This window comes from Sinohyriopsis cumingii, chromosome 13, assembly GCF_028554795.1.
Source record: "Sinohyriopsis cumingii isolate HCF-2022 chromosome 13, ASM2855479v2, whole genome shotgun sequence".
Lineage (NCBI taxonomy): Eukaryota > Metazoa > Mollusca > Bivalvia > Unionida > Unionidae > Sinohyriopsis > Sinohyriopsis cumingii.
The window spans coordinates 52,613,617-52,625,842 of record NC_142973.1 but is presented as its reverse complement, the minus strand read 5'-3'; the positions used below and the strand labels follow the sequence as shown (position 1 = coordinate 52,625,842).

General features: G+C 33.9%; 1 protein-coding gene across 1 annotated transcript in view; it reads left to right on the top strand.

The window, feature by feature from the left end:
* LOC149785560 (uncharacterized) overlaps window positions 1-12,226 on the top strand; it is a 189,200-nt gene that overhangs the window by 116,927 nt on the left and 60,047 nt on the right. The window contains exons 43-49 of the mRNA XM_089979356.1: window positions 476-625; window positions 980-1,241; window positions 2,225-2,370; window positions 2,792-3,100; window positions 5,281-5,461; window positions 8,127-8,329; window positions 9,442-9,628. Of these exons, the coding sequence (XP_089835482.1) occupies window positions 476-625; window positions 980-1,241; window positions 2,225-2,370; window positions 2,792-3,100; window positions 5,281-5,461; window positions 8,127-8,329; window positions 9,442-9,628 (1,438 nt within the window). The remainder of the gene's footprint in view (window positions 1-475; window positions 626-979; window positions 1,242-2,224; window positions 2,371-2,791; window positions 3,101-5,280; window positions 5,462-8,126; window positions 8,330-9,441; window positions 9,629-12,226) is intronic.

Genomic DNA, 12,226 nt, shown 5'->3' with positions numbered 1-12,226 from the left:
CCCGTTAAGCCACCGCCTTCTAGGAAGCCTTCTAAGACTTGGAAAAGGGAAATATAAAGGAAAAGAATATAGGGGCAACGGTGGTATCAAGAGAGATACAAGGAGAGAGAGAAAGAAGGTGAGAAAGTTAATAAAGACCTCCTAGGGCTCGGCGTGACCAGCCGATTTGTCGGAACCGGGCCCATCCCGACCACCCGTCTAAGAGAAGTAGAGGCCAAAGTAGTGTATTGCAGGGAAAGCCACTGCTCAACTACCAGGATCCTTTCCTCCCCCGACACGGGACGCAACCCACGGCAAACAGGTTGCCTCTACTTAGTCGCCTTTTACAACACGTAGCGAGGCACGTCGGGCCAATTCTACAACCCCGGACCCGCAGGGGGCTAATTTTCTCAGACACTATTGCATGTAGAGTCACATGACTTGTATGTAAACATTACTAGAATGTAAATAACCATTTTTATTTTTTATACCTTAGCTATCAATTAAAGCTGCTAATGGTGATGGGAAGGCAGTTACAGAAATCTTGTTTTTGGATGGAGACATGTCACTGCTAGATACCTTCCACTTTGTGGAGGAACCAGACTGGACTGCTGATGTGTGCTCCTGCTGCTTTAACACTCCTGTTGTAAGTATGATTCATAATAAATAGAGACACAGACAGACATTGTCATGGGTACATGTACCTAACATTTCTAATGCATATTTAGGAACAAACATCAAGTACATTATCCTTAGATATACTGGTCAAATTCACCCTGGGGTTATGTTTGTTATATTGATTAACAGAGAAAGTATTTTTCTTGTCCATCTGAGCAAATGTCTTTATACCAGTGTGAAATTTCTTATCAGCTCATCTTGCTTGCAAGATATGTACATTAAGAAATACAGATAGCATGTTATACAAGATCACCATTGCATGTTGTTCAAAAGATCCAGCCTTGTGTTGAACTTCTTCAAGATTCAGTTTTATCCTCTTCAGTCTGACACCTGCACATGCAACTGTTCATCATACTTAGAGACAACAACAGCCTATAATGCAAATCTAACTTATTATCAGAGAGGAGAAAACCAAACCACAGTTGCACCCACTGCTACTATTGTTACTTCAACAGACACAGGAAGCACTGTTCCATGGATAAAAGTGGACAATAAAGTCAAGCAACAGTTAAAGTATAATTATACCAACATCAATATTCCCAGTCATGTGACACAAAGAGCATGTGGATTTCAAATATATACAGGTTTGTATGGCATGATATAGTTGACATTTAATAATACCAATATCATTCTCCCCAGTCATGTGACACAAAGTGCATGTGGATTCCAAATATATAGAGGTTTGTCTGCCATGATATAGCTGAAATTCAATAATACCAGCATCAGTATCCCCAGTCATGTGACACAAAGAGCACGTAGATTCCAAATATATACAAGTTTGTGTTCAGTTTTAAAGACACTTTTAAAATATGAATGGAAATAGTCAAAACCATGCTGATAAGGATTTTCCTCAATTGTAAACAAATACATTTTCAGAACAACCAATAACCAGATTGTTACAAATAATATAATTGGACCACCTGAAATATGTTTGATGCTCTTTAAATCTTCACTTGAAGTGTGCAAATCAGGTTTAAGTCCCATATAAATATTCATGTAAATTTTACATGATTTTGCAAGAGTGGAAGTGATTTGTAAGAATTTAATTTTGAGTAAAAGTTTGTGTGATTTATTTGAAAGATTGTATTTATTTCAGTTATATTCTTTGCTTTGCCTTGCCTTATTTTATGCATTGGTTGTCTTGTGTTGGCTTTTACATTATATTTGTATGTGACCGTAAATAAACATGACTATATCTAATGTACTTCTTTTCCTTATTATCAAAAATTTAATTGATTGAAATTAAATTTGATGCAAATTTGAGTTATATGAATCATATCTAGGTCATATTGATTTGCTACCTTTTGGAATCCATATTGAAGGAGACATTGCTCCAGATCATTTTCAGCCATTCTCAGATTTGTATAAATTAGCACCATTTGTATGTTATATTTTAATATACCAAGGTGTTCATACTCAAAATAATTGATTAGTTGTTTTATACATCATTATTATTATCACTATAAATCATCATAATTCATTATATCATTATCTTGCCAGTTTTACATATGTTGCATCAGTTGGCTGCTTAACTAAGTGAACCAACACAATTTATTTAACTTGATAGGACCTGATCCATATTCAGTTGTCTGGTGCCGATTTTATAATGACTCCAGCTATCCCATGTCCATAAAGACAATGTTGCCATTTAATCCTGTTGAGGAATTCCATCAGTACAAGATATCTTTTTCTCCTGTAAAAGAGGAAGTTATGGTAAGAAAAAGTATAATTGATTTATAACTGTCAAAATTATCTGTACATTTTTGTTTCCTAATGTTGTAAAAGTACCATTTAGAAATTTTGTGTCATTCATTCACTGTATTTCCAGCAATAAATATTAAGTAATGTTTGTTTGATTTTGAAGTAAATTAATTATACGCATTTCCAATAAGCAGTGTTATTTGTCTTAATAAAAGACAACCTTGTATAGTTTTTAAACATTTATTTGGTCAGAAACAAGGTATTCAGAATCAGTATCTCAGTTATCCTGTATGTTTTTCCTGCTATACATACAAGTTGAGTATTCATCTTGTATTCACATATTTTAATAATTTTATATCACTTGTAGAAGACATGTCACACATCTTTCCTTTTATTACATAAACTCAGTCAGTGTAACAAACTTCAATTGCAGGTCTCATGGTGTCTGTATGTGTATACTGATGATCAGGCACTTAGCCAGTTGTGTGGAATTCCACAGTTCACTTCTGACACCAAGCTTCTTCTACATGTATGGAATAAAGACAATTTCCTGCCAGCAGTGGACGTTTTATTCCAAACATGGACTGTTAGGGCCTCATTTAGGGATCTCATTCTTCCACCAGTTGTTGGTGCTTTGTGTCGCTATGGAGAACCTTTCCGTGGAGGAATTAATCCAATCATAAGATATGAAGCTGGCATTGGGACCCAGATGGGACTTACTGATTTTGTTGACTTTAGAGAGGTTAGTTACATTTTTGTAGTGTATTGATTTTGTGTTTTTAATATATGATACAGTAAAACCTGTCTTTAGTGACCTCTTCTGTGGGTGCCTACCTGTCATTTGTGATTAAAGTTATCATTCAAGACTGGTTTTATTTAATAAATGCACTGGTTTGAGCAACTACCTTGCAGAACACACCCAGTGACCACTACATTTAGGCAAATATAATGCTGCTATGAGCAGCCACATCACAAAACCAGAAATAAACACCACTGGCCTTGAATCCTTTGTAACAGTAAAGGTCTGCAGGCAAAGTGCAGACAGTGCTTAATGACAGTGTGAAAGATCAGCATTACAAAAGCAGAGACAAACTCCACTGATCTTTATTTAATCCACAGCAAATCATGACAGCTTAAGAAACAACAGCAAAAAAAGTAAAGACTGGCTGCCAATTTGTTTAAATCTACAGTCGTGTAGGTAGAATTATATCTTACTGACCATAAACCAAACTAAAGTACACATCACTAAAAGCCATTGTAGTGCCAAAATTATATAAATCACCATTATGATTAACTATTCCATCTCCAGTGGGTGAAGTCAAGGATATATATAGTCAATTACAAGGTTCATATTGTCTCATTATCTTTTGTGAGAAAATGTCATAATGAGAAACCATTTTAAAGGGTTTTACTGTAGTTTTCAAGTATGTCATTTGCCTTGGATGTCAATCTGTAATGCCTAGTACTACAACTCTGTGCCACAAACTAAGTAACAGAAAGAAGCGAAAGCAACAAGTTTTGTAGAACTTTACAAACAATGTAATTATCAATGTCATAGAATGAAACTTTAACAGGAATTTACAGTAGTGTGAATTGAATCCAAAATATTCCTGAAAAGTACTATTAATGTCCAAAAGAATGAAATGCTCCATATAAGTTTCTGATCCATGAATATACTAGTCTGCCAAGAGTCCTGGTATGTCAAAATGGCATTGTCCAGAACTACCTTGAAAAATTAACAATAGTCCCAAATTAATATTTATAGTCCAATGAGTACTTTTTATTTCCACTGAATAATCCAAACAAATGTTTTCCCTTCGAATAATATCTGAATACAATATTAAATACATCTACAGACTTGATGTTACAACAAGAACACAAGAAATATGAATTGGAAAACTGCCCAGTCTGAGCTGCTTATACAGGTGAAAAGGTTAAAACATGCATATTATCACTACTCCAATGTGACAAATTGCAAATTTCCAACATCGTAAAAGGACTAGCATGATTGAACCCATCAAATATGAATTAACTTAATTCTTCTAAGATACCACCTGACCAACCTATCCAATCAGAAAATCCAGAAACTTGTAAACATATTTACTAATAATGTCAGTACATGTATTAGTAACTGTAACACATACGCAAGCATCTTTATATAGATCCTATGCAATTTTACATTCTTTAACATCTTAAAATAGAACCCCTACATGTGTGAAATATCAAGTAGATTTAATCGCAACAACTTATAGTCATCAATAAAAATTACAAAAATTATATATATTTATAACTAGGATGAATGAGGCTGTTTTCTTGGCCCTTAATAAATATAAATGATTATTGCTTACCAAACTTGATTGTCATTGTGGAAAGTTCTTGTATTTTTTTGCAATTTATATCCTAGTAAATGGATTAGAAATCTTTAGATATATGTGAATGTTTTATGATAAATGTATATCTTGATTGCTATATCAAATTATTTTGAAATGGAATAAATATGATATTTCAACAAAACTATGAATAAAGGATACAATTCATATACAGCATTTCTCAAGGCAGGTCTCACTGTTTCCATATTTTTACATTATTTCTATAACATATAGAATAATCTGTTTCTGTTTCCAATATTTTACACATGCAGTATGCTTCATACATGATAAGAACAGGATGCCAGATGTGTCTTAATTTAAGGTAAATCATGTCATTAAACTGATTTAACAGTTTATTGAACAAAATATTGGCCTATTTCATGACTGATAAAATATTAGTTTTCAGCACGTGATATGGGATATTTAAGACTCATTAAATGTTTCAAAATAGTGCTAGACTTGCAGAAAACAACAGTAATACATTATTTTGTATGGTAATGGCTTAACATATACTTAACTGAATTTATTACAGGTGTATCTAAATTTATTTCAGGTATTTTCCCCATGCCTTCCTTGCTCAGATACATGTTCCCATTATGTATGTGATCCTGCTTGTGATGGCAACACTAACACCCTACTGCACTTCACTTTGAAAGATCTCTATCTTGAACCAGAAGTGAATGTGGATACTGAAAATGGGACTGATATTTTGCCTGCTGTATATTATATTACTGGTAAAGAATACTTGTGTAGTTTAGGAAATTTTAATTGGAATTATTACACTTTAGTATGATATGTTTTATTTAATTGATATTTCCAAAAGAGCAGAGGATATTTGTGCATAAGAAAGTTATTGATATTTCCATGAGGGTAGAGGATATTTGTGCATAACAGTGTTATTGATATCTCCATAAGGGTAGAGGATATTTGTGCATAACAATGTTATTGATGTTATGTTTCCAAATTATTTGTTGCTAATTGTGAGATTGTCTTTGGTGTCTTGACTGCATACTCAAGTTAACATTAATGAGTTTTGCTTAAGTGGGGGATGGGGAGGTTGGTTCAGAGGTATGCAACAGCATTATAGACTGACTAGTTTCATACACTTCATAAACACTGTATGATAGTTGCTAGAATTGGAATATATTAAAATGATATTCATATACTAATAATAAATAAAATAATGTTTTTTTTAAATTTACCTAGTGATTGGTTTATTTGCAATGTTTTTATTATTATCATGGGAGTGAAAGTAAAAATTGTGATAAAAATATTTCAAAAAGTTAAGAATATCAGGATTGATGTTTTGGGCATTTTTCTTGCTCATTGTGTTGAGGAATAATGACAGTGAATAAAAAAAGTATAACTTTTCACAAATGAAAACCATCTATATAACAAATGCCACATTGATCCTTTTTATACATTGATTTGATGACATTCATGAGTGGCAGATATCCTTTGCAAGAACTGTTAGTCACATAAGCAGAGACAAAATTTTAAATATCTAAACTTCTTAATTGTATATGATAGAGTAGACTTCCAAATATTGCATTATAAAGTTCATCTTCATTGGTCGATGTTCCAATATATTAACCATATCTACACCCTGGCAGGTCGAGTAGATATTTCTGTGCTTTGGGTGTGTAAATTTCAGTGGATTTGGCAGCAAGCCATCACATCCAATCAAAGTTATGTTGTTCAAATTTGAACACTGTCCTACATGATTGACTGTATAACTTGGATGGATCCATAAATAAGCAATTTTCTGCTGCTGGTCTGTGTTTGTACAAATGTCTTTCACTCAAATACACCTGTAATGGCTTTTCTTTGGTACATAGTCATACTGTCAATGTTAAATTTAGTATTCTTTTGAAGTCAGTTGCCATCACCATTTTCGGCTGATATACAATGCAATGCTGTGACATTCTATTGGTAAGTCGGCATTACATTCTAAGGGAGGCAACTTATAAAAACCAATGGATATCACTAGGACAAAGTACTAAAATATCTGCTTGATCCACCAAGGCATAGATAGGATTAACATATCAAAACCATAGCTAGCAAAGATGAATAAAGTTAGAGTGCAACAAAAATCTCTTATCTCAAATGCATAACTATAGCTGTTACATACTATTGGTTAGTTGGCATTACATACTAAGGGAGGCAACTCATGAAATCCAATAGATGTCACTAGGACAAAGTACTAAAATATCTGCTTGATCCACCAAGGTGTAGATAGGCATAACATATTAAAACCTTGGTTAGCAAAGATGAATAAAGTTAGATTGCAACAAAAATTTCTTATCTCAACTGCAACACAAAAAGAGATGCCTGAAAACTAATTTTTCCAGCTCATCTGGCCTAATGATATAATTGTGCGCATGTCTGTAACAACATTACAGTTTTTTCTCAGTAACTATTGAGCACTATTTGATAAAACAAACTGTAGGATTGTTCCTTATGATGTTCACTATTTTATATATTTTATGGCTTAAACAGACATCCTTAGCACAAACCTTATTCTTGACATCTAAAAGGGAGCAAAATACTATGCTAGTTTTTATCAAACATTGAAGAAACATTGCAGTAATGAACTATGTTGTATACCAAATTAATAGGTATTTAATCTCATGTGAAACACTATATTGCAGGATAGAAATAAATGCAGAAAAAAATGAAGATTTTACACTCTTGGATCATTTTTGGTTTTTTTATACAGTCAAGGAATGCAATGTCAAACACATTAAAAAAAATGTGCAGTTCTACTGGTAACAGTACAATATTCAGCATTTTCATCAGCCATTTAAAGAACCTTATTAGAATATCCCTCTTGCAATTTCAATGACATATTTTAAAATGTGCATTTTTACCCCATAACCCCCAAAATATGAATAAATAAAAGTAATATAATTCATATTTTCCACAAGCATTATTTGTATTTGTTTGTTCTGAAGCAGATAGCAAGTTTCAGGTATGCAGAAGTGACAGCAGAGTTTATTTGTCTTGCAATTCTGCTGAGAAAGAGTTTGATGGAACTCCATTTTCTCTTCATATCCCCAAAACTAGTGCACATCAGTCACAAATGTGATAAATTCACTATTTGTATTATATTTTAGTTTTTCTTTCAATTATTACACCAAAGTTAACTTTACATTTTTAAAAGTTTTTTTTATGACTGACTATGAATATGGTACCTTGGGCCAACTCTCCATACATAGGTCTGTTCATATGTCTTTTTAAGTTTTGCATTTAGGTACATTTTTCAGGTACAGTTTTATTTAGTTCCAGAATGTTCATATTCATGTTCCTTGAATATGTTCAGACACGATACGTTTAGCTCTAAAGCATTCATGGTCTTTGAACATAATTCTTGTTTACTTAAAACTATTATTTTCATAGTACAAGCTGTACTTGGATCTGGAGCCATAGCAACAGCATCTTCCAATGGATTTTATGTTGATCTGACTCCACCTGTCTTTGATCCTGATGTCATGATGTATATTGATGTCAGACAAGGAGAGTTTACACCCACCCACTTTCAGAGTTCAAATGACACCATAAAGTCTGTCTGGCAATGTCGGGATAACCAGAGTGATATAGAGGTCAGTTTAAGTTGGATAAGCCAAAAATATAAAAGATAAATGCTAACTTTGGAAATGTCAGAGTGGAAGAGATATTGGTTTCAATTTATCATATCTATTCATGTCTGCTATTTTCCCATTCCTGCGTTAGTTGATGGTAACTTTAATAAGCAAACTATAGTGAATGTAATCAATAAACACAAGTCATAGATTTTGTTGTGGTATCTGAATTATGGCAATCTTTTTAAGTCTGTATTTCTAGTGAATAAGATTAGAGCAACCACTAGACAGACCACTGCCTTTAGAAGCATATAAGTTTATATTTATTGCCTAAGCAGATTCTTGTAATTTCAGTAATTTTGTAAAGTGAGCCTGTGGTCATCAAAGCTCAGATATTCTATGGATAGTACTATCATTGTCGGTTGATGTACTTAGTTACATCATACTGAAATTTCCCACAATTATTCAAGCTCTAGAATGACATACCTTCAGATTTACATACCTTTGGATTCATATACCATGTCAGTTAACCTTGCCAATAGGGAATTTCAAAGCCAGTGAAATGAATAGTTTAACTTCTTGACTAGTTTATATGTTTCCCAATCAAGTTGTCAAGCACTAGATCTAGCAATGGGTGCAGCAGGTAGTTTTTTTAATTATTTTTACCCCTGTATAAATGTCACTTATTAGATGTGTCTCTGCTTTGTACATCTAATAAAAAATTCATTTATTCTACCATGTATTTATATAATTAACTAGGATAAAATAGGTTTAGATTTACCTAACTAATATCTGCATAAACTTGACAAATTGGAAGAAAGAGATCATAACTTTGTTTTTTAGAAATGGTGCTTTCTAAAGAATGTTTTTAGTATATACAATATATATGGACCACAAATGCATTGAATTTTATGCTGCAAATGTACAAATACATTTAATGATGCACATTTTGTAACAAGGAGAGATATTTTGCAGGCATAATTAATTGTTGAAAACAGATCATAGGAAGATCACTTGAAATGTTTGAGTCTGTATTGAGTAACTTTCTTCCTGTATTCTTTGAAAATAAATATACATTATTGTATGATTTCCTACAAATTCCTCTTTAATTATATTTTTTGTACATGATTTAGGAATACCAGTGGGCAATAGGAACCACTCCTGGGGGCACTGAACTACAGGCATTCATCTCTACAGGCATCAATCCAGTTGGGATTAATTCCAATCTTAGTGGAATTCTGGAGCATAATACAACATATTATGTGTCTGTCAAATGCAGGAATCAAGCTAGCATCACAACTGTATGGAAAGATACTAAGGGTGTGTTCTCATTTCATATGTAATAAAATTATATTTGTTAGTTTCATATGTGGCTTAGTAAAAGTCAATGCTTTATATATTTTTTTTGAAAACATTAAGCCCCCCTGTGACACAAATACTTTATTTTGTACATACTTTCAAGGCAGGGGTACATACCAATTGTCATCTTCATTTAAAAATCTTGTAAGTGTAATAATTCTCACAGTTGTTGGTGAATTATAATGAAACTTTTGCAAATTTTATGGGTCATTACATGAAGATGCTCACTTTTTCAAATCACCTGACTTGCATAATTTTTTTATTATATCAGTTTGTCACAATCTTGTGAACACAACTAGTCCCAAAGTGTTTGATGGATTGTCTTGACCATTGGTAAATATTATGATTATCACCTGAAGATGTACATATTGACCAATCACTTTACTTGCTCAGTTATTGATTCTTATTTTGTTGTAACTTAATGCAGACATTTCATAATATCATTAGTGCAACAAGGCCCACAAATCTTGATGGATGGATTACTGTGGAACTAGGATGATCATCTCTGGAAGGTGTGCATATTATCAGATTACTGGGTTCATGTGCCTTTTATAAGAGTTATTGCCCATGTTGACTTGCAGCTGAATGCAGTGTAAAGCCAAGCTTTCTGAACACAATAAGTCTCAGATTTCATTGGATCCTGTCATGCTTGTTTGAAGTTTTCCTCATTTTTACTTGAAGCTTGACATACATTTGACTTACTTTTGCAAACATAGTCTCATGGTTTTCATTAGATCACCCTAAAACTTTGTACATGTTATCATCATTGGAAGATGTACATGTCAACAAATCGTGTTGCCTTGCAATTTTTGTTTGAGTTGTTTTCCCATTATATCCTACAGCTATATACATGGTAGGACAAAATCTTGTTCACTATTTCAGATGTTATGAATTTATTTGAAACTGGTACATATTATGGTCATCATCAAACAATGTTCGAAATAATAAGTCTTACTTTATAAGAGTTGGCCATTTTTTGACTTAGAAATGACAGAATTTTGTAAATTGCAGTTTGTAGTGGATTGCATTGAAGTTCAGTACATGTTACACTCATTATCAGAAGATCTGCATGTTGCACTTTTTTATATTTTTGACCCATCTCCATCACATGTAGTGGAGGGAGGCAAGAGTTAATTTTCATGAGCATATCACTCATGATTTCCATCCTTTATATTAGCCTTAGCGAGCTCATGTTCTGTAAAATTCAGATAGGAAGTGCAATCGGGGAAAATAAGCATAAACAAAACAAAAGGCATGCTGCCCTTCAGGTTGCATAGCAAACGTGTGTGTGTGTGTGTGTATGTTTTTAAAAGCAAAATAGAGGCCAAATTTGTAAATCAGACAGAAATTCATTCCCAATTATGTAATGTACTTGTCTTTTTTATTACTTTATTTCTGATATTTCATTCTTGATTTTCACACATCTTCAGAGTAGGCAAATAGTTCATCATGATGGTTGTCACTATTGATAGACACGTATAAAAAAAAGTGTATATGACCTTCACTAATAACCAGGATCAGGTCAGGCTATTGTTGAAAGTTGAAAGCAACACCTGACTCCCTCTGGAAAGTCTACCCTGATGGATCAGGTGACTGAAGAGATATGCTCATTCCCCCCCCGCCCCTTCCAAGCTGTAAAGACATATGGCAAGAGCTGTGTGGACAGCACAGGACATCAATTCAGGTTCAGTAGGACCTGATAGCTATCTACTGCATCTGTACTTGTATCCATATGTCTCAGCATTGTAATACAATTGGATTCAGACAAAGTTGGTCGAGAGAGTAAGTTTCCCTCATTTAAAATTCAAACTCAAAGTGCAAGCCATGACATCATCTCCTACCCCTATCATGATCTATCTTCAAGTCCAATGGCAATGGACAAGTAGCAAAGCAGCAGGTATGGGTACATTGATATCTGTAGCTGCAGACCTGCACACAGTTGGCTCAAAGCATAGGGTCACTTTTCATGGGACCAAAACAGCAGTGGAAGTCAAATGCTGCTGCCCCCTAGGTGACTGAGCAAGTTAATTTGGATCACACTGCTATTTCTGTAGAATGAGAAAGGGGCTAGAAAAGGTGTCCAAAACATTGCCAGCTTCACTTCAACTCTGGTGGCAGATTCAGATCCCACAATAGTGGTCAAATATCGAACAAGAACACAAATGTGATGCCACTCACCATTGATGCCTGGAATATGCACACACTAATGGACTCTACCTCAGCAGATAGAGCAGAAGAACAACCCTAGGTTGTAGAGAACTGTCTAGATTTAACATCCAGATAGTGGACCTGAGTGAAACTCGCCTAGCTGAGAAAGGGCAATTCACCCAAATAGGAACTGGTTATGTCGTCTGGAGTGGTTGAAGTAAATGAGTGATGTGAAGTTGATGTTGGGTTTGCCATCAAATCACAGTTAGCCAGCAAGCTTACAAATCTCCCAAAGGGTATGAATGACAGACTAACAAGATATACAACTATTGTCATCGCTTATTCACCTACCATGGCCAACATAAATGAGACAAGGACACATTTTATGAAGACCTGGAGTCTCTTATTGCA